This window comes from Miscanthus floridulus, chromosome 12 (assembly GCF_019320115.1).
Source record: "Miscanthus floridulus cultivar M001 chromosome 12, ASM1932011v1, whole genome shotgun sequence".
Classification (NCBI taxonomy): Eukaryota; Viridiplantae; Streptophyta; class Magnoliopsida; order Poales; family Poaceae; genus Miscanthus; species Miscanthus floridulus.
In genome coordinates, this window is record NC_089591.1 from 67,550,941 (window position 1) to 67,571,910 (window position 20,970).

Genomic DNA, 20,970 nt, shown 5'->3' on the forward strand with positions numbered 1-20,970 from the left:
AAATGTTCTGTATGTTAGCATGAGGCCTTTTGTGCCTTGCAAGTAACGCAAAACTTTTTTTATCAGTCTCTAGTGTTCTATTCCTAGATTACTTTGATATCTGCCAAGTAACCCGGATAACAAATGCTAAGTTAGGGCATGTACACACTTGATCATACTGTAAACTTTCGATAGCTGAAGCATATGGAACCACTTTCATTTGATCGATCTCATATTGGTTTCTGGGACATTGAAATTCCCCAAATCTATCGCCCTTTACTATGGGAGCAGGTGAAATCTTACAATTTTGCATACTATATTTCTTTAGAACCTTTTAAGTATGTCTTTTGTGATAATCTTAAAACCCCCTTTCTTCTATCTCGGTGAATTTCTATTCCTAGAACGAACGAAGTTTCACCGAGATCCTTCATATCAAAATTCGAGGACAATAACTTCTTTGTTTCTAGTAGTAGATTAACATCACTACTAGCGAGTAAGATGCCATCCACATACAAGATTAGGAAAATGTATTTTCCATTCTTGAACTTTGCATTAACACAATTGTTCTCTATATTTTCTTGAAACCCAAACTTAATTATTATACTATCAAACTTTAAATACCACTGTCTTGATGCTTGTTTTAATCCGTAAATGGATTTCTTAAGATGGCATCCCATACGTTCTTTTCCTTCCACAACAAAACCTTTTGGTTGTGCCATGTAAATATTTTTCTCCAAATCCCCATTTAGGAACTGTCGTCTTTATATCCATCTGATGTAATTCTAAATCGTAATGTGCTACAAGCGTCATTATAATTCTAAAAGAATCCTTACATAAGACTAGAGAAAATATCTCATTGTAATCTATGTCTTCTCTTTGCGTGAAGCCATTCGCCATAAGTCATGCTTTAAATCTTTCTACATTCCCTTTGGAGTCATATTTAGTTTTATAGACCCATTTACAGCTTACCGTCTTGGCTACTTTAGGAATTGTTTCAAAGTCCCAAACACCGTTGGTATTCATTGATCTCATTTCATCTTGCATGGCTTCAAGACACTTTGATGAGTGAGCGCTTCTCATGGCTTCTTCAAATGAGGTGGTATCAACCTCTATTTAAAATTCTTCACATTCATAGACTTTGTAGTCATCAGGAATAATTGGTTTTCTAACTCTTTTAGACCTTCTAGTGGCCTCATTAGTTGACGCTTGTTCTATATGAGGCTGTTGTTGCTCTTCCTCATGTGTGACAACGGGTTCTATAGGATCCTAAAGGATAGGTTTGTCATGTTCATTCATTGTCGCCACGGGAGAACTAACAATAGGTGCTGTTACTACAGTGTCTTGCACTATTGGTGCAGCAACAACAGGTAGCGTGAAGAATGGCTCCTAAACCATCAGAGTAGGCACATGTACCTACTTCTCCTCTAGGTTAATTTCTCGCGCTACCATGCTCTCCTTGATCAACTCTTCCTCTAAGAACACAACATGTCTTGTTTTTACCAACTTCGTATATCTGTCAGGACAATAGAAGCGATAACCTTTTGGCTTTTCTGGATAGTCAATGAAATGGCAACTAACTGTCTTAGAGTCTAGCTTTCCTATGTTTGGGTTAAAGACTTTAGCCTCAGCTAGGACAACCCCACACACATAAATAGTTAAGTGATGGTTTCTTTCCTATCCACAACTCATATGGTGTTTTGGGCACCGACTTGCTTGGCACTCGATTAAGAATATGAATGGTGGTTTTTAACTGCCTCCATCCATAAACTTATCGATAAAGTAGAGTAACTTATCATACTTCTCACCATATCCATTAAGGTACGGTTGTATCTTTTAGCTACTTCCATTCTGCTGAGGCTCGCCCGGTGCAGAGTATTGGGCAACTATGCCATTTTTCTGTAAGAATCTTGCAAAAGGTCCAGGAACTTGGGCATATGGGGTGTGTCGACCGTAGTACTCCCCCCATGGTCGGATCTTACTATCTTAATACTTAAATTGTGCTGATTTTCTACTTTAGTCTTAAATATCTTAAATTTATCCAATGCTTCTGATCTTTTCTTAATTGGATAAATATAGCCATAATGAGAATAATCATATATGAATGTTATAAATAAATCATAACCATCCACACTCTTCATAGGAAAAGGACCACAGATGTCTATGTGAATTATTTCTAAAATTCATACGCTTCGTTTGGTATCTTTCTTTATTTTCTTAACATACTTTTCTTTTATACAATCAATGCACTGTTCTAAATCTGAAAATTCTAATGGCGGAAGAATTGATTTCTTAATCAATCACTCTATTCTTCCCCTCGAAATATGGCCAAAACGACAGTGTCATAATTTCGATGATACATCTTGAACTCTCTTCTGCTTATTTCTTGTATTCATAGACGATGAGGCATTCTCATTCTCAGTGCTCACAACATTCACATTCTCAGAAAGTGATAACAAATAAAGCTTGTTTTGTCAGAAGGCAAGACCAACACACTTATTATTAAACATAATCTAACATTTGCCATTACCAAAATGGCAATCATATCCATGATCGTTTAGATGTGAAACACTTATCAAATTTCTACGCAAAGAGGGTACATAAAAGGACATCTGAAAGCTGAAGCACAAAACCATTATCTAATTCTAGAGAGAGATCTCCAATGGCTTCAACTTCAGCTTCAACTCCATTTGCTACTTTAATTCTTCTTTCTCCTCTTTATAGGGTCCTCCTCGTATAAAATCCCTATAATGAATTTACAACATGAATAGTTGCATATGAGTCAATCCACCAAGTAGATTTTGAATAACTTAAATACAAGGACTCATCTATGAATGTAATAATGTCCTCACCTCTCTTCAAAAAGCTCTTCAAGGAAATCTAGATAGTCCTTCTGATAATGTCCATACTTCTTGCACCATTTACATTGATCCTTGTCAACTTGGACATTGTTGTTCTTCTAATGGTGAACATTCTGAGGGGCTTTCCCTTGAGCTTTGGCATTCTTGTTAAAGTTCTTTTTATAGTCCTTCACATGGTTAGCAGAGTCACCTTGTGAGCTTTTAAGCCTCTCCTCTTCTTGCACACACAAGGCAATGAGCTTCCCAATGTCCCATTTATTGGGCTGCATGTTGTAATTAACAACAAAAGTTTCATACTCTTTAGACAAAGAAACAAAAACCAAATGAATCAGGAACTCATCTTTGAGCCCCAAATCTATTGGCTTGAGCTTGGATGTCGTGTTGCTCATCTTTAATATGTGCTCTCTTATCCCTCCACCAAAGTATTTCTTATTGAATAACTTCTTGATCAGGGCGCTTGCATAAGCCTTTGAAGAGCCAGTAAACTGACTCTCTACTTTCTTGAGATACTCGCTGGTGGTGTCACAATCTGGGATTGATTCCCTTATTGCATCAGAAATAGTGGACTTAGCCACCATCAAGCACTTGTGGTTTGAAATGTCCCACTTCTTATGATCAAGATCGTATTTCATTCTCACTTCTGCATGATCTTGTTGCCGAGCAGTGAAATCAGCATCAGTTTCATTCTCTGCCTCATCAGGATCCACTGGCTTAGTAGGACACGGTGAGGTAAGTGCTAGGTCATTCTCGGACAGCGCAAGTGCCAACTCATACTTCTCTTGCCATACGCGATAGTTGCCCCCTTCAAGAGGCAGAATGTGCGAGATGAATGCCATAGGGTTGAGTCCTGAAAACATCATTAGAGAAAGTGAGAAAACATGACATAATAATTGCAAGGCTTAATTTAACTGTTGGTCAAAATTAAAACATACAATGTGCTTCTACATTAACTCTACATCAACGTTGGGTAGAAATAGAACTAATGCATAGAACTCACAAATAAAAATTTATAATATTGCTATCATCAACTTTGGTCAGAAAATAGCAATATCATAAATAAAACATTCTTGTACATTAATTTTATATCACCAGTTGGACAAAAATGGAATTAATGCATGGAAAACAACTCATGAATAAACTTATAATCATAATATGACTACCCCTCCAATTAAAATTTTCCTTTTGTCCAATTTAATGTGGCAGAACCACCTAGAATAGCACTGCTTCCAGAGGCGCTCGTCTTCCATCAGACCCTAAGCACCCTGAAAAGCTGGCTACATCGGACGGTTCCGTCGAGCACACCCTAAGGGAGAACTCGAAGAATCCACATTTTTCCTCCAGGATCCAATAATGAGAACGAATTTACAATACTTAGTCCATTTCATATGACAAGAGTTCTCAGAAATATATTATTACAATACCAAGTTCAGAGTGCGAAATTTAAATAGCAAAATTAAAATAAACATCTAATGATAAGATATAAGGATCCATCTGTGCCCACCAGAAGAATCCTCCACACAACAGCTACTGCTCAAGCTGCACCTACAATAGGGTAGAACAAACCCTGAGTACACAATGTACTCGCAAGACTTACCCGACTAGTGAGAATAATTTCTCGACTCCAAAGGATATGCTAGGTTTTATGGTTTGCTGGGTTTCCTTTTTTGCAAAAAGCATTACTAGTAGTGAATCCTTATGTATGTTTTATTAGCAGTCATGATTAGTTCATTAGCTAACCATTCTATGTAAGCACTTGTTCTACTTTCAAGGAAGAGTTGAGCAATCAGATCCATTTCATCATCTTTCATCTTCCAGTTCTTACTACGGTGCTAGATCATAGACAAGTCGTACGTATTTCATGGCGATTCACGAATCAATGTAGCCTAGCTGGGTCCCCCAAAATACATGTCTTGGTTGTACCCTAGGCACAAGCAGGACCAACCCACCACTCTCCTATCAAGGGGTCTAGGTCCCCATCTGTTTACACCAAAAATTGGGAAGAAAAACACGAGAACTCGAAGCTTCCAAGATTATGTCATCAAGGAATCGATTGCATAAGGATCGATATCAGCTAATTCAGATGCGGAACTAGAATCGGCTCTCTTCGGATGACATCAGTAGATAACGTCAATGAGCTACGGTTGGCGTCTGGTGTAACACCCTCAGTGTTACATTATACGGTTTTGTTAAAACATTGTATGAGCATCACACTTATGTGCATATGTGTATAACATGAATTATAAATCAATGTTCGGCACTTGAAACATTTATGCAAAACAAGAAATCAATGTTACATTTCATGTCACATAATATGGTTTAGTAGTCTAACCGAATTTTTATCGAACAAAAATGTTAAAGAACATTTATGCGAACTTTGATAGAGTTGGTAGTACATGCTTCGTAGGCAGCAATGAAATAGGTGCGGTCGAGGACAAGGATAGCTAGCTAGTACATCCAGAAGGTCGGAATTGGGATTCGACGCGAAATCGTTCGAATCGACGTTATTCCGCGTAAGTTTTGAAAGGGGTCGACGAAGCCGCTTTTGGCAATTTTTGTAGAGCGATCGACTTAGGAACTAGCTCGATGTCACAACTTCAGTTGGTAGCTTGACGTACCCTCTTGCGAATCAAACAACTGGTTTGGCGTTTGGAGCATCAAGAACAAGTTTTTAAGCTGCTTTAAAATGCGTGCATGGCACGTGGGTTAGCTCTGGGCGCGGTCACCACCCTCTGCTTGGCCTAGCACAGCTGCTGGCTTGCCAGCATGTGCTGTCGCGCTGGCCACATCCCACTACCGCGCCAGTGCACGCGCATGGCCCTTGCGCTGCATGCCAAGGCCGCCTGCCACCGCGCGCTGACCGCGGCCACCATCGCTGCTCGGCTTGGCGCTACTGCTGGCTCGCCCAGCGCGCGCGCCGAAGCGCCGACCGCATCCTCACTGCCGCCATGATTGCACCTCACGCATGGAGTCCTAGCGCTGCTGCCTCGGCTGTTGGCTACCACTCGCTGACGTGCGTGGGTCACAGCACCGTGGCCGACGCGTTGCATCTGGGACGCCGACCAAGCCCTGCCGACCATGCCCTGCCCTGCTTTGGTTGGGAGTGCACCGGGTCCCGCACTACACGCCACACGTCGCCACGCCAACCCTGCTTCTGTTGACTCACCGTGGCGGCACGGGTGTGAGGCAACCACCTGCTCCCATCACCTCGGTGTCACTTTGCACTGTGTTTCCCTTGCCTAGGCGCTGCCCGCTGCGACGCCAGTGCCGAGCCTCGTCGGCTTGCAGCCGTGGCCATGCGGACAGCCGCCTAGACCATGTCCCGCTGTCCCCCATTGTTGTGTATGCTTGTTTGTTGCATTGACATCCGCAGCCGAGCCGAACCAAGCCGTGCCAAAGCTCCCCTACCTTAGCTGTCGCCATAGGCCGGTGGGACCCCCTTTCCTTCAATTCACCGTGACCTCAGTGCTATGCTCCAATTCAGTCACACCCTCGGCTCCGCTAGGTAGCTGGCTGTGCAACCATCCCCACCTTGCCAAGTGTACTGTTGCATAGAGCCGCAATTTGTAATCGCCGCCCTGTCGGGTCCATAAGACCGGACGGACGCTGCACCGTCGGCAAGTCAGCCATTCCGAGCACCCAGTAGCGATTCATTGCACCATCAGCCTAGTCGTACCCTCCTGAGCACCCCGTGCACCTTAGCCGTAGCTTCACAGCAGGCCAGCCATCACCGACATGGTCGTACCATCACCGGGCGTCGTCGCATCGTCGGTGCGCACGCGGCCAACTCAGCTCGGGCCTTCTCCAGCCAGACCGACACCTCAAGGGTCTCTGTGGGTAGTGCCTCTAGCTCGCTAGCTATTTGGTTTGCTCCGTTTTTGTTGTGGCTCACGGGAACACACCCGCCATCATAGGTCAAGGACCACCGCAGGGGAGGGAGCCCAGGACGACGCCCCTGTTTGCCGTATCGCTTCTAGCCGCTGCACGTTGTCGTGGAGATAATCATCGGTCCCTTAGCTAGGCCTTGGAGACTCGGGTGACGCCGGCGTGGCCACCCGATGCCTGCGCCATCGCGCCAGTGTGTGCACGGGTGCTGGGGGACGTCGCCACGGTAAAGAAGAAGAAGGGGGAGGGCGTATCTGTAAAAACATAGACTAGAGAAATAGTGCCTTAGAGCTCGCTGTAAATACCGAGTAGATTGGGGGCATTTTTGCTTGTTTACGTCGCACGCGCGTCTCTTCTGTCATGGGCCGTTGTCCGGCTAGGCCGCGCCCCCACGTGGGCCACGCTTCGCTGGCGCGCGCGCCGCGCCGTGGTGGGCCACGAGCTAGGATTCAGTTTCTTAATTTCCAGAAGAATAGAAATGCTTATTCAAATTAGTTTTCAAGCTGAACTTTAAGAATTTGTAGTAAATTGTGTAGTGATCCTAAAATAGTGAGACTAATTTTGTTAGGTTCACAAAAATACCGTCTATTCGTTAGTATAGTTTGATTGCAGTTACTTGTGGCAAGTATTGGGCCATAAATTCCAAACTAGTGGGCTAATATTAGGTAGATTAATAGTTGTAGGAATATTTGTCGAAGATTGGTGATAGTTATGGATATAAAAATTTTATAGTAGGCTCACTAGATTATTATGTACTTGCTATAAATTTTGTAGCCTTACAATGCGTTGTTAAATAAAGTAGCCATTACCCTTGCTTTATCGTATATAACGTAAATCAGCATTAGGAGTAAGAATATCTGTAGTTGCTATAATAATAATGAATGTCATATTTCAAACCTGTTATCAGATAGCTTAGCACCGTGGTCGGTAGCACTAGCTTAGTAGTTAAATCGATGTACTATTATTTTAAGAGTTGCTGTTGTTATATTTCTAAGCATTGCACCATCATTTCATGCATGTAGATCACAAGCTGGTAGACTTCGTGCTCGTCGGCGAACCGGAGTATGATGAGGTGATCGAGGAGTACGAGGAGGAGATCCTCATGTAGGAGGGAGCCCAGGAGCCTATTGGTGCTGACCTTACTGACCCATCGCCTGCCCAAGGCAAGCCCCGGTGCATAACTCCTATTTTTAATGATCACTGAATATATATATATATGATGTGCATTTATGTTACAGGCATTGCATGGAAACTACATGCATAAATATATCTACCCATAAGTCCTACTTGTATAGGTCGAGTAGCTGCTATGCTCAGGATATTGGTAGCAGTGAGTAACCTGCCATTACTCGCAAATAAGTAATAAAATATGATCACTCATGATAAAATAGTGAAAAGGAAAATGGTGACCGGGCAGGGATATGGATTGGGTACTGGTGGGTGTAAGGGGTTATGTCCTACGGCCAACAGGGCATAACTTGGTTACACTTTTTCCCTGTCCGTGTCGATTAAGGATCGGTCGTTGCATATGACTCTAGGCAAGTCATAGATTTATTGTCCTGAGCGCATACTTGGGTATGGGCGCAGGAAAGGCTTGTTGCTCTCTTGTCGTGGATCCAACTCTTTCTGGACTGACTGATTGGAGGCGGAGATGGTGGAGGTCCTTGCACCACAGTGAGTCCTGGGGCTCAGGAAGTGGGGGCTTGGAGTCTAAGTTTGGACGAGGACCTAGACACCTGGGACAGGAGAGTGATAGGTTAGTCCTGCTTGTGCCTAAGGTATAAGCGGGGCGTGTGTTTTTGGGGCACCCAGCTGGGCACATTGATTCGCGAATCACTGAGAAATCCAGTACGGCTTGTCTGCGGTTTAGCACCATAGTAAGAACTGAAAGTTGAAAGGAGAAGAAATAGAACTAATTACTCAATTCTTGCTGGAAAGTAGAACAGGTGCTTATATAGACTGGCTAGATGATAATATAATACGACTGATAATAATATATAAATAAGGACTCACTATTAGTATTGCTTTCTGCCAAAAGAAACCAGCAAACCATAAAGCTTATCATATTCCTTGGAGTCGGGAAATTATTCCCACTAGTCGGATAAGTCTTGCGAGTACATTGTGTACTCAGGGTTTATTTACCCCTATTGCGGGTGATGCTTGAAGAGTACCTTTGTGTGGAGGATCCTTCTGGTGGGCTCAGACGGAATCCTCGCCCCTTACTGCTAGATGTTATTTTTAAATTTCGCTGTTTGTCATTCCGCGCTCTGGTATTTGGTATAGTAATAATGCACTTTTTAAGAAACCCTGTTGTATGAAATGGACTGGTATTGTAACTCGTTCTCATTATTGGATCCTTGGGAAAAATGTGGACCTTTCGGGTTCTCCCTCTAGGTGTGCCCGACGGATACCGCCCGCTGTAGCTTGCTTTCGAGGTGCTTAGTGTCTGGTGGAAGACGAGCGCCTTCGTAAGTGTGCTATTTTGGGCGGTTCTGCCACATCAAAAAAACATGTCGGACTCTACAAAAAGGGAAAGATTAGGGTCCAAGTTATCTTAAGTTACGAATGTTTTCTCTTAGGCCAAAGATTGTAATGAGTCATACTTGAGTAGAATTCGTGCTTAGGTTCCGGGTATAAATATTGGACCTCGGCTATTGAAAAAGACATCCAATCAATCAATACCAATTACTTTTTTTGGCTTTACGCCACCCCTTAAGAGTAGGAGTATTGTAGATCTCGGCGAGTTCTTCAACAAGCAAGGCCGCATCGGTCCACCGACCTCCGGCTTGTCTGTAAGTACCATCATGGTGTATACTTCTATTTGTAAGGCTGCATCAGTCCGGCCGACCTCTTACAAGCTCTAGTGTAAGCTAGTTATCGACTCTTGTCTAGTTCAAGTATGGCTGCATCGGTTAAGTTCGACCTTCACTGCTCGAATTAGACCAAGGTTAAGTTATCGGCTTTACCTAAGGGTGGCATCCTTCGGATAGATTCATTAAGTTACCGATCTTGCTGATGTTCTTATTGTCATTAGTTTCAACAATATCAACCTGCCCGATCGAGATCGATCTAGATCGGCCTCACATCCTTTTAGTCCCTCGTTTATTTTGTTACATCACGATGGTTCTTACTTTAAACGACATATTGTGTTTCATCAGCTGTTCTACTTTGATCTTGGTCATGCATAGTACACGGTCAAGGCATGTCTAATCTTGAGAAGGTTTACTAGCTAGTTGAATCTGGTCTATAGCTTGCTATTATGGATGTAATGATCCGATCGATCCCCACTGTTAGTACTTTAGATTGGAGGATGCTAGCCAGTAGATTTGATTTCGACCAGGCGTGACCTTGACTGTTTGTTATGCCTGCATCGGTTAAATGGCCGATCGCCTGTACTTTAACGCTTACAGTGTGTCTTTATGATTCTATTAAATGTGAATAGGTCTGTTTATTTTAAAGGTTTGATATGTTGTCTTTATCACGGCTGCCATCGATCCGGTCGAACCCCACTGTTAAAGATAACAGGTTAGGTCTAATGAGTTTATAGATCTATCTATATTGAATAGTCAATTGTTCTCATGCTGTAATCCCTTTTCTACCTGAATCGGCTATTTCAGTCGATTCGCATGTGCTTTCACACATATAGCATGTCTTTCAGAAAACTATCGACGTATAGGTGGTTTTATGGATTCTTTGGCTTTAGTCTGTTGTTATCATCATAGCTACATTGATCTGGTCGAATCTCACTATTGATAGTAATAGATTAGATTCAGAGCATTTATAGATCCATTTGTACTAGATAGTCGATTTGTTCGCATGTTATATCCTTTCTCGCTAACTTATCGGCTCAATGCTTTACACCAGTTATATTTACCTAGCTGATGATTTTACTTATATCTCGGTGCATTGTATTCATTAGTGTAAAATCAATCATGACCCGCGAGCTTTACAATCCTTAACAGCCGATTTCTTCTCATATCGGCACACTTGGAACTGTCTGGGCAAAACCGATATGTTCCACCTTAAATTACTGATAAACTTTCTCTCCTTGACAATTGTAGGTCAAATTAACTAGCACGCCCTTGGGAGGAATTCGCAGGGTCGACTGGTCCTGCATTGAAGCCAAGTGGATCTCCAGTCTTGCTCCATCAAACAGACTCTTCTGGCTTGCTGCGTGTCGACACATTTTTGTGCCGACATGTGTTCTGACACGCCCGGTGGGACCCCACAATCGTTGTGGCAACTTACAACAACAGTGACATCCTTATGGTGCCTTATGAAGACCTACCTGATGAGGATAAAGATGTCATCAGTAAAGCTATAGAAGAATTTTAGAACAAGTATTTGTTGTCCTACACCAAGACACGTGACAATAAAGTTGTTCAGAAATTTCCACTACCAAGAGTTTTGATGCATGGATAGTCAGATATAGATGAAGCTGATGATAGGTGTTTCTTCATAGATGCCATAAACAAGTCTGTTCATGATGCCATGTTGAACCATAATGTAGCTTTCTTAAACACATTCCATAATACCATGAAAGAGGTGTTTCATGGATATCCAATTGATTAGGTTGGACCGACTTATTACAACATTCCACATCCATCGACTCAGGAGACTAATCAAGCCGGTACTAGCCATAAAGAAGCAGCACTAACTGATAATAATGATGTCCAGGCAATTCAGGGCTCATCTAAACAAGTTCAAGGTACCACTACTAATCAAATGCAAAATAACCCTAGATTATCAGTGTAGTATGTGCAACAGTTGCCGGGGCAAGTTTAGAATCAAATGGTTAATTTTGGCACATCAGGCCAAATACCATCAGTCGGCTCAAAAAATAGCGCCATCAGTTCAAAGGATTCATAGAGATACATATCCCAGCATTTACAACCAGAGACACCAAGCAGCAAATCAGCAAAGGACTCAATAGATAGAGATTCCACAAGGATATCATTATGGCACAGATTACAACACCCTTCATATAATTCCAAATCCGAGGGATCAAGGTACCCGAAATTTTAATCCGTAGATGGGACAACAATTGCAAAGAAATCTAGATTAAAATGCTGATGAGTTATTGCTCAGAGTGACCAAGATGATGAAGAATTAGTTCGGTTTGAAGCCAAAAGGGCAGACCTTCTCGTACAAACGTCCATATCTAGAGTGGTATGATTTGGTCACTCTTTCTATAAATTATAGGCTCCTAGAGTTTGCTAAGTTCATTGGCCAAGATAGAACGAGCATAATAGAACATGTCAGTCGGTATCTTACACAGTTGGGTGAAGCATCCATTGAAGAGGTCCATCGAGTTCATTTCTTCTCCTTGTCTCTGTCAGGACCAGCCTTCGCTTGATTTTCGTCATTACCAATCAATTCCATTACCAATTGGGCTGACCTAGAGAAGAAATTTTATACATATTTTTATACAGGGACAGGAGAAAAGAAAATTACCGATTTGACGACTATAAGACAGAGAACTAATGAATCAGGCGCTGAGTTTCTTCAGAGGTTCTGAGAGACCAGAAATTTGTGCTTCTCATTGAGCTTGAGTGATGATCAACTAGCTACTTTGGCTATTCAAGGAATGTTGCCAACATAAAGAGAGAAGTTGCTTGGGCAAGAGTTTAATAATTTAGGTCAGTTGGCTCAACGAGTGGCAGCGCTCAATAGTCAATTCCAAAATATGCGCAGAGATACCCGATTCCAGAAGAATACCGCAATTGTCGAAGCCTATAATCCATATTCAGTTGATGATAGTGATGAGGACGACGAAGAAGAAGAGGTTGCTGCGGTCGAATGGAATTGGGGCAAGAAGGCAGTAATGGTGCCAAATCCTTAGGGAAAAGGAGTTGAAGAGAGCTATGATTTCGATGTCACAAAATCGGACAAGCTCTTTGATTTCTTGCTTGAGAGGGGACAAATCAAGTTGGCTGCCAATCATGTTATGTTAACTCCTGATCAATTGAGGAATAAGAAGTTCTACAAATTTCATGACGCTACTTCTTATTCTACTAATGAGTGCAGAATTTTTCGGCAACAAATACAGAGGGCTATTCAGTAAGGGAAGCTCAAATTTGATACACCTCGGGAGATGAAAGTTGATGATAATCCTTTTCCAAGAGATCAGAATATGGTTGATGCTAGGTTGCTTAAAGGGAAAACTAAAGTCCTAACATCAACTAGGGCCAAAGAAGCCGGAACCATCAACCCAAAGATGCAAATATCAGCTAATGAATATAGAGAGATTAAAAGGCATTGTGACCAACAGAAGAGCTGATACAAGTAGGGAGAGACATCAAGGGACGAGGCAATAAGGCCACGTGTCACATCTCGGATTTTGTTGAATAAATGACAACGGTAGAAGGAAAAGGATTATCAGTGTTGGTTAGAAGAGAAAAAATACCAACGTTAATAGGAGAAAGAGAGGTACAAAAGAAAGCAAGTTGAATCTCATTGAAGTTGTCATTTATTCAGACATTGTTGGAATGAAGGTTTAAAATTGCCTACTAGAAATGATTGCCTAGAATGCAGTGAGCAATATTGGGAGTTTAGGCAATCCCAAGCCAATCGTCGGTCTATCCATACTCGAGATCAGTATCAGCATAATAATGTGGATCGGCGCTTAAAAAATAAAAGTGTTCATGATCGGCTTGGGAAGCGAGTTATTGATCAAAACTGGGCTGATTATGAAGAAGAAGATAACGAGGAAGAGTATGTTTGGCAGGAAGGGCAATGGTGTCCAGGAGGTTTGACAAGAAGCCAGAAAAGAAGGGTGCAACGCCTGAGGAGCAGAGAGCTAGAACAAGCTCAGGCATCTGATAGACCTCAAATGTGACGTGCTAAGCAAACAGCCAATAGGGGTCAACCATCGGCTAATATTCAAATGACTTTTCTATTGCCATCAGAATTTAGAGCTCCGGCGGATCAAGAAGTCTATTCAAATTTTGATGAATCAGAATATGAGGAGATAATTGCCAAGTTGACAGTTGTACAACAGGCTATATTTGACAAGTCAGTCAAGCATCGGCACTTAAAACCTTTATATGTAAAAGGTTTCATTGATGGGAAGCCGATGAGCAAAATATTGGTAGATGGAGGTGCTTCTGTCAATCTTATGCCTTATACTACTTTTTGTAAACTTGGTAAAGGACTAGGAGATTTAATTGAGACCGACATGATGCTTGAGGATTTTGGAGGTAATGCATCCAAGACCAGGGAGGCAATGAACGTCGAGTTGACAATCGAAAGTAAAACTGTTCTTACCACATTATTCGTGATTGATGAAAAAGGTTTATACAGTTTACTCCTTGGTCGTGATTGGATTCATATAAATTATTGTGTACCATCGACTATGCATCAATGCTTGACTCAGTGGCATGATGATGATGTTGAGCTGGTTCATGCTGATGATTCTGTAAGTATCGCAACAGCTGATCCAATATATTGGGAATTGGAAGACTTCGAATGTTTTTCCGACAAGCTATGGGAAGGAGGCTTCATTAAAATTAATGATGAAGGCCAACAGCCGATCCAAGCAGTCGGCTTTGAGAGTTTGTTTTAATGGATAACCTAATAGATGGTACGAATGGCAAACTAGGACATAGCTTTACGTCAGCCGATGAATTAGAGGAGACAGATATTGGTCCTAGAGATATGCCTAGGCCGACATGTGTGAATGCTAAGTTGGATCTTGAGTATAACCAAGAGTTGATAGATTTATTAAAGGAATTTGAAGATTGTTTTGTTTGGGAATACTATGAGATGTCTGGTCTAGATTGATCAATTGTTTGATCCTTGGTCTGAAGAGTTCTGGTGCAACCTATCAAGAAGCGATCAATGGAAAATGTCTAAAGGAACATTATCTTAGCGTTTGGATTGACACTTGACAGCCGATTCGTTCAGTCATCGGCTTTAATAGCTAGGACCAGAAGGGTGTCGCCTTTAGCTCAAAGTTACCCCAAAAAGGGGAAAAGCCGATACGAGATGTATCGCCTATAGAGCAAAAAACAAACACAGAGACAATCATGATGTATATAAAGACATTGCAGAAAGTACAATGAGATACAATCATAGAAAAAAATAGAAGATTTTATTCATTGATTAGTTTGTCCTAAGTACAAACTAATCAAAGACGTTGTTTATCATATCCTAAGCGGATGTGATGTCCACGATGGCCTCCGCCGCGTCGACGAAGTCTTCGATCAACTCCTCGTGCTCCTCGGGGCCATCGCCCATCGGAAAACCAGTCTCTATGGTATGGAGCTCGTACCCAGTCTAGACCTGCGCCGCGGTCAGTGCCACCGATGCGCCATGATGGACACCATGAAGGGCGATCTCCTGGACATAGGCCGGGATGTCATGGAGGCGGGCGTTCATGAGGGGGGCCCGGGCGTTGACGGCCGCCGTAGCCATGTTCGCCTCCAGTCGGAGGGACTCCAACTGCACCGTCAGGGCTGGCGATCACAGAAACAAAGGAGCTATCAAGATAAAGACAGTGAAAATTAGAAGAAAAGATTTCTTGGAAGTTCATCTTACCCACCACCATGGCGTCAGATTCGGCCAGCCGCGCCCGAGCAACGTTGGCCTCTTCCTCGACGGCAAGGGGGCGGCTTCAGAAGCCCCAAGATGGGTCTCAAGCTGACCATTCTCCCGAGTTGCCTCGGAATAACGGTCCTGGGCTGCCCTCCACTCCCGGAGGAAACGCCGGGCGTCGTCGCCGTTGTAGGAGTCGGAGGAGTCCGGCGACGAATCCGGTGCGGAGGCGGCATCAGATGCAGCATTGGAGGGCTCACCGGCCCTAGGAGGAAGTGGACGAAGGCTGTCATTCAAGACAAACCTATAAACAAGTTAGAGAAGTTCATCGTCGTGAGCAGAAGATATCGATCTCACCTCATACGGCGGAGGCGCTGGCTCATCGGCAGGTTCTCCTCCAGAACCTCCTCCGCCGCGCGCTTGCCCCGGTTGTCCTCGCTAGCCATAAGGTTGATTGGATCTAAGCAAAAGGGGGAAGAAAACCGCTACAGAGTTTGTGAAGGCAGAGAAGTGCAGAGAAATAGGAGCAGTTGTAAGTATAGATGTGTTCGGGGCTAGACCTCTCGGCTAGTATTTATAGCCACGAGGCGAGGTGGTAGATATCTCGGGACGTGCAAAAGGCAACGGCAATTAATAGAAGACAAAATGCCACCTCACTAATGCCGAAGAGAATGCAGCGTTGATAACTGAGGACAAAAGATTGAGGAGTTTTCTTAATGAAGGCTATGTTTTTAGACTTAATTGGATTAAGGTCAGAGATATAGAATCGGCCATTTTCAAATCGGCTCTTTAGCCGAGACAAGAAATACAATAGATCGACAGAAAGTATGGTTATCATTGGTTCTACATAAAATATATGTTGGTATGCAGATTACAAGTTTAGAACATCCTAAATTGCCGTCAATGCTTCTAGCCGGATAACATTGACTTTCTGCGATTTGTTGCTTGTCTTCTTCGGCTGATCCAGGAATATTCTCAAGGCTGTTGTAGATGGCCTTGCCTTCTCTGACCTTGGTCAATAGTTCCTGTTTCTTCTGCTTAATGACATTGGGTATTTGAGCCAGATTGGACTTATAGCGATCGATGGCAGCCTTCACGTTCTCCAGTTCCTTCTCAAGTTTTGCGCGCTTGGTTTCTAGTTGGTTCAGCTCTGGATCGATCCTGAGGGGGGAGTTCTTTAAATTATCGATCATCTGTGTTAGCTCTTTGGTCTCTTGTCTGTTGGAGTTCTTCTTGGCCAATAAAGCTTCACGATTGGACAGGCTCCTCTAAGCCTTTTTCACCTTTGGGGCTTGATCTTCAATGATAGATAAAGGTAACAAGACTTCGATAAGATCTGGGGATAAATTATCCTTAATTGCTAAGAAGACTCTTTACATTGAATCTGCATCTTTAACCAAATCGGCTATATTCTTCTCAAGCGTGGGTAATATAACCCTTATCCGATTTCTGGTCTCTTCTGATAAAGCTTCTTTAGAAGAGGTGGCCGATGAACTGATTTCATCTTCATCTAGATACTCTTCGAGATTGAAAGGGTATCTCTGAGCTGAAAAATTAAGTACCTATATAAGAAAATCTTGTTAGGATGATTGAATCAGTTGATAATAAGATAAATGGTGAAGTAAATATGATACTTTTTCTAGGATAGCTTCTACCTGAGAAGAAGGAACGACTGATGATGCACCAATGGTTTGACGGCCACTGGTCGACGAAGCACTCGAGCGGGTAGCAATGCAGGCGCAGGAGGTCGCGCCAGTTGCTCACCTTCTCCGTGCGCACGTTGAAGCTGGTGGACAGCCGGATCGCCTTCTTGGGGTCGTCGGAGTAGCACTTGAGCCGCTCCGACTCCGGCAGGTGGAAGAACTCCCGCGCCACGCGCAGCATCCCCTCCACGACCGCCGCCGGGATGCCGTGGTTCGTCACCTGTCCACGACCGCCGCCGGGATGCCGTGGTTCGTCACCTGTCCACGTACGCTAACCAGTGTCAGCCTGGTAGTTAGTTTGTTGCATAAGGTTCGTCACTTCGTCGTGGTCCGTTACGGTCAGTACGTACCATGAACAAGCCGTCCGATTCGCAGGCCCTGCCGATGGCCTCCACCACCTTAGGGCGCTCCGGCCCGTTGAGGCTCTTGAGGTCGATGAGCGGGATCCCGGCGCCGGACTCGTTGTCGACATTGGCGAGGTCCGGGCGGTCTCCGACAGGCCTGATGTGGCTCAATGGGACTTTCCCGATCTGTGCCACGAGATCGCTGAGGAGAGGCTTGGAAATGGCTGGGGCCATGTTATGTTACCGTGAGCTAATTAAGCTCGCTCTTGGGGCTGGACGAAGCTGGATTGTGCTGTGTGCTGGCAATTTTTACTAGCTACTAGTTGTGGTTTAGCTCGTGCAATGGCAAATTTGTGCTGGTGACATAGCATGCTCCGGTTTGCTGCTCTTTTTATAGGCATCCCGGTGGCTCCAGAGCACTAGATTGACTGAACAGCCGAACCACAATGGTTTGTCGGAGTCGCAATTGAGCTGTGGCTTAATTTCACAAGCGAAAACGACCGAGAGAACGACATGTCGACACGCCGGATCACCTTCATCCAGCTCGAAAAATGCCGCGTGATTAATCTTGGCAGCCTGGAGAACGAACCCAAGGTTTCCAGTCGGCTGCCGACCAGGACTTGTTGGTTGCCGCCGTTGCCGGCGCCGCCCGTGTTCTCCGTCTAGAGCACTCGCCGTGCCTACCCATGCCACCTGAGCCTCCAACCCGGCCGTGACGAGTGACGACGGGTCGCCATCGTGCCGCGAACGTCGGCGCGCAGTTAGACCTTGGCCGGGAGAGGATCAGCCCGACACGCATACCCGGCCCCGGAGGTCCGTCATCTGCCACGCATGGCATTACGAAAACGATGGAAATCTAGCCACACGAGACGTCTAGTATACACATGTAGGCTCCACGAGACCACGAGTTATCACCGTCGCCGTCCCGGAGCCACAGCACCGACACGCGCTCTACTAGGCGGTGCCCACCCGCATGGCCGCATGTGCCGCGGCGGATGCGCCACCGTACCGGACGATGGCCAACAACCTTCTTTCTGTGACCGGCCGTCGCGCGCGAATCATATGGTTGTTGATCGCCGAGAAAAATATCGGCGCGCGCCCCACGCATCGCACGCTACAGGCGCAAAACACGGAGCGGTAGGGGCCGGGCGCACGGCCCGTCGTTCTTCTTCCACGGTTCAGGACCTCACGTACATGGACTGTGGGGGAGCCACCGGCCGATTTAGTCGGCCGTGGCTTGCATGCCTCACGATCACGATTCGATCGATCTTTCGCGGCCCCGGTCGGGGTCCGGGGCTAGCCGCTAGCCTAGGCCTCGCTAGCACCCCCTGTGCAGTGCACGCAAGAAGAAAGCATCGCGTCTTGATTGGAGCTTGACGCGGCGAGAGGCCCGGCCCCATCAAATCTGCCGACGTGTGATGGAGGTTGCTCTCGGCCGATCGCCGGATCCAAGAGCTGAGTAGTGCGGCGCGCAATTTGGCATCTCCGTGAGATTGAGAAGACGACCGGGCTGGGAGATTGCTGAGTTGATGATGATGTTGGAGATGCTGACCTGCTGTCGTCAGTCCCAGTGACGTTTGCTCGATGACCTCATCCATGACAATATTTTTTCTTCTACATGGAGGCTACTAGTAGTAGGCAACCGGCTACGTGCGTGCAGGTAGGATACCAATTCCAACACTGACTGGGCGGCGTCCAATGCGGCGGTTTATACAAAGTACAACGACGGGTGGTGCCGTGCCGGCGTTGCAAAAAGCTTCCAATGGTTCCGTCCACCGGTTTGTTTATCGGCTGCGTTGCGGCGGCATTCCACGGTAGGCAGCCAGCATGTGCCGCCACTACCGTACGATGGCCAACAACCTTCTTTCTGTGTCCGGCCGGCGCGCGCGAATCATATGGTTGTTGATCGCCGAGAAAAATATCGGCGCGCGCCCCACGCATCGCACGCTACAGCCGCAAAACACAGAGCGGTAGGGGCCGGGCGCACGGCCCGTCGTTCTTCTTCCACGGTTCCGGACCTCACGTACATGGACTGTGGGGGAGCCGCCGGCCGATTCGGTCGGGCCGTGGCTTGCATGCCTCACGATCACGATTCGATCGATCTTTCGCGGCCCCGGTTGGGGTCCGGGGCTAGCCGCTAGCGTAGGCCTCGCTAGCACCCCCTGTGCAGTGCACGCAAGAAGAAAGCATCGCGTCTTGATTATAGCTTGACGCGGCGAGAGGCCCGGGCCCATCAAATCTGCCGACGTGTGATGGAGGTTGCTCTCGGCCGATCGCCGGATCCAAGAGCTGAGTAGTGCGGCGCGCAATTTGGCATCTCCGTGAGACTGAGAAGACGGTCGGGCCGGGAGATTGCTGAGTTGCTGATGATGTTGGAGATGCTGACCTGCTGTCGTCAGTCCCAGTGACGTTTGCTCAGATAGTGAGATGCCACAGGAAACAATGTTTTGCATAGTCTCTTTTTTTTTTCTTTTCCTGGTGCTCGTGGCCGGCGTTGTTGATGTTCACTGATCTATCGATCCTCCGGTCCTAAACCGGTCGAGGCTGCTGGCCGACTGGAGGCCCATGTTCCAGAACTCGTCGTAGTACTCCTGGTAAGTGAATGGGCGGTAGGCCAGAGGGTGGCCGTCGTCCACCAGCGCGTCGGCCGGCGCGATCACCGCGTCCGGGGACGGGCCGGAAAACGTCGGCACCGAGATCCGCTCGCTCTCGCTGTTGACGATCACGCGGTGGAGCACGCTCTTGTATCGGTCGTTGCTCAGTGCCTGCATCCAATACAATACAATAGGCGAATGAATTTGTTAGTTCAGCAAGTCCAGATTACGATCGTCATACACTGGCAACAAGAAAGACCAGCAGTTGCAACTTGCAAGTGAATTGAAGTGTTTTGTGTTATATTACCTGCATCTGGTCTCCGATGTTGATGACCAGCGCGTTGGGCACCGCGGGGTTGACGGCCACCCAGCGGCCGCCACGCTGCACCTGGAGGCCGGAGACGCCGTCCTGGAGCAGCAGCGTGATGGCATTGGGGTCCCTGTGGCCCGGCAGCCCGTAGGTGAGCTCCGGCTGCGGGCACGGCGGGTAGTAGTTCACCGCCATGTGCTGCGCGTGCCTCCCCATGGCCGCCGCCATGTGGCTCCGCTCCAGGCCCAGGCTCTCCGACATGGCCTCCAGCAGCCTCAGCGCCAGCGCCCTCGCTTCCGTCGCGTAGGTGCCCACCACTTCCCTGTCAAGCAACCACCACGTACGACTTGTCAATTTTGCCATGCTGCATGCGTCGAGCTGTATTTTTCGGTGAAGGAATAGCAACAACACGGTCGACTTTCTGTCATAGTCGTTCAATTGTTTGTCTTTTTCATTCCTGCTTTCAGGAATGGTCAACGTCGAGCATGCGGACAATTGCAAAAATAGGACTCTAAACATTGGTCGTTTGCAGATTTGACACTTAGACTTACATTCATAGACACGAATAGACCTATTTGTGATCTACCCGAGTGTCAACGTGATCAAAGAGTCGATCTTTGGAGTCCCAAATATCCAAATTTCTCCCGCCGCCCCGCTAACAAAGGAACAGGCGCGGCTTGCATGCCTCACGATCACGATTCGATCGATCTTTCGCGGCCCCGGTTGGGGTCCGGGGCTAGCCGCTAGCCTAGGCCTCGCGAGCAC

General features: G+C 45.8%; 3 protein-coding genes across 4 annotated transcripts; all 3 read right to left on the reverse strand.

The window, feature by feature from the left end:
• Positions 1-2,935: 2,935 nt before the first annotated feature.
• Positions 2,936-3,673, reverse strand: LOC136496043 (uncharacterized). The gene has a single exon (XM_066491784.1). The coding sequence runs from the start codon at positions 3,671-3,673 to the stop codon at positions 2,936-2,938; it is 738 nt and encodes a 245-aa protein (XP_066347881.1).
• Positions 3,674-16,013: 12,340 nt separating this feature from the next.
• Positions 16,014-17,655, reverse strand: LOC136497402 (protein DMR6-LIKE OXYGENASE 1-like). 2 transcript variants are annotated; one of them, XM_066493188.1, is made up of 3 exons: positions 17,308-17,655; positions 17,019-17,228; positions 16,014-16,816 (listed from the first exon to the last, which is right to left on the reverse strand). In XM_066493188.1, exons 1-3 carry the CDS (start codon positions 17,533-17,535, stop codon positions 16,628-16,630), a joined length of 627 nt encoding a protein of 208 aa, XP_066349285.1. In that variant the 5' UTR covers positions 17,536-17,655; the 3' UTR covers positions 16,014-16,627. The 2 variants fall into 2 exon arrangements, with proteins under 2 accessions (XP_066349285.1, XP_066349286.1); XM_066493189.1 differs by having other exon boundaries at positions 16,910-17,228.
• A 2,130-nt stretch (positions 17,656-19,785) lies between these two features.
• On the reverse strand, positions 19,786-20,665 carry LOC136497755 (protein DMR6-LIKE OXYGENASE 1-like). The gene is made up of 2 exons (XM_066493601.1): positions 20,203-20,665; positions 19,786-20,066 (listed from the first exon to the last, which is right to left on the reverse strand). Exons 1-2 carry the CDS (start codon positions 20,566-20,568, stop codon positions 19,806-19,808), a joined length of 627 nt encoding a protein of 208 aa, XP_066349698.1. The 5' UTR covers positions 20,569-20,665; the 3' UTR covers positions 19,786-19,805.
• Between the last annotated feature and the right edge of the window lie 305 nt (positions 20,666-20,970).

Excerpts from the sequence above, each read along its gene's own strand:
- LOC136497755 (XM_066493601.1), bottom strand. The coding sequence starts at position 20,568 with ATGGCAAAATTGACAAGTCGTACGTGGTGGTTGCTTGACAGGGAAGTG. Across the intron at positions 20,067-20,202 it reads ACATCGGAGACCAGATGCAG|GCACTGAGCAACGACCGATA; the intron begins GTAATATAACAC and ends TATTGGATGCAG.
- LOC136497402 (XM_066493188.1), bottom strand. The coding sequence starts at position 17,535 with ATGGCCCCAGCCATTTCCAAGCCTCTCCTCAGCGATCTCGTGGCACAG. Across the intron at positions 17,229-17,307 it reads AATCGGACGGCTTGTTCATG|CGTACGTGGACAGGTGACGA; the intron begins GTACGTACTGAC and ends GACACTGGTTAG. Across the intron at positions 16,817-17,018 it reads TCAACGTGCGCACGGAGAAG|GTACTTAATTTTTCAGCTCA; the intron begins GTGAGCAACTGG and ends TTTCTTATATAG.
- LOC136496043 (XM_066491784.1), bottom strand. The coding sequence starts at position 3,673 with ATGGCATTCATCTCGCACATTCTGCCTCTTGAAGGGGGCAACTATCGC.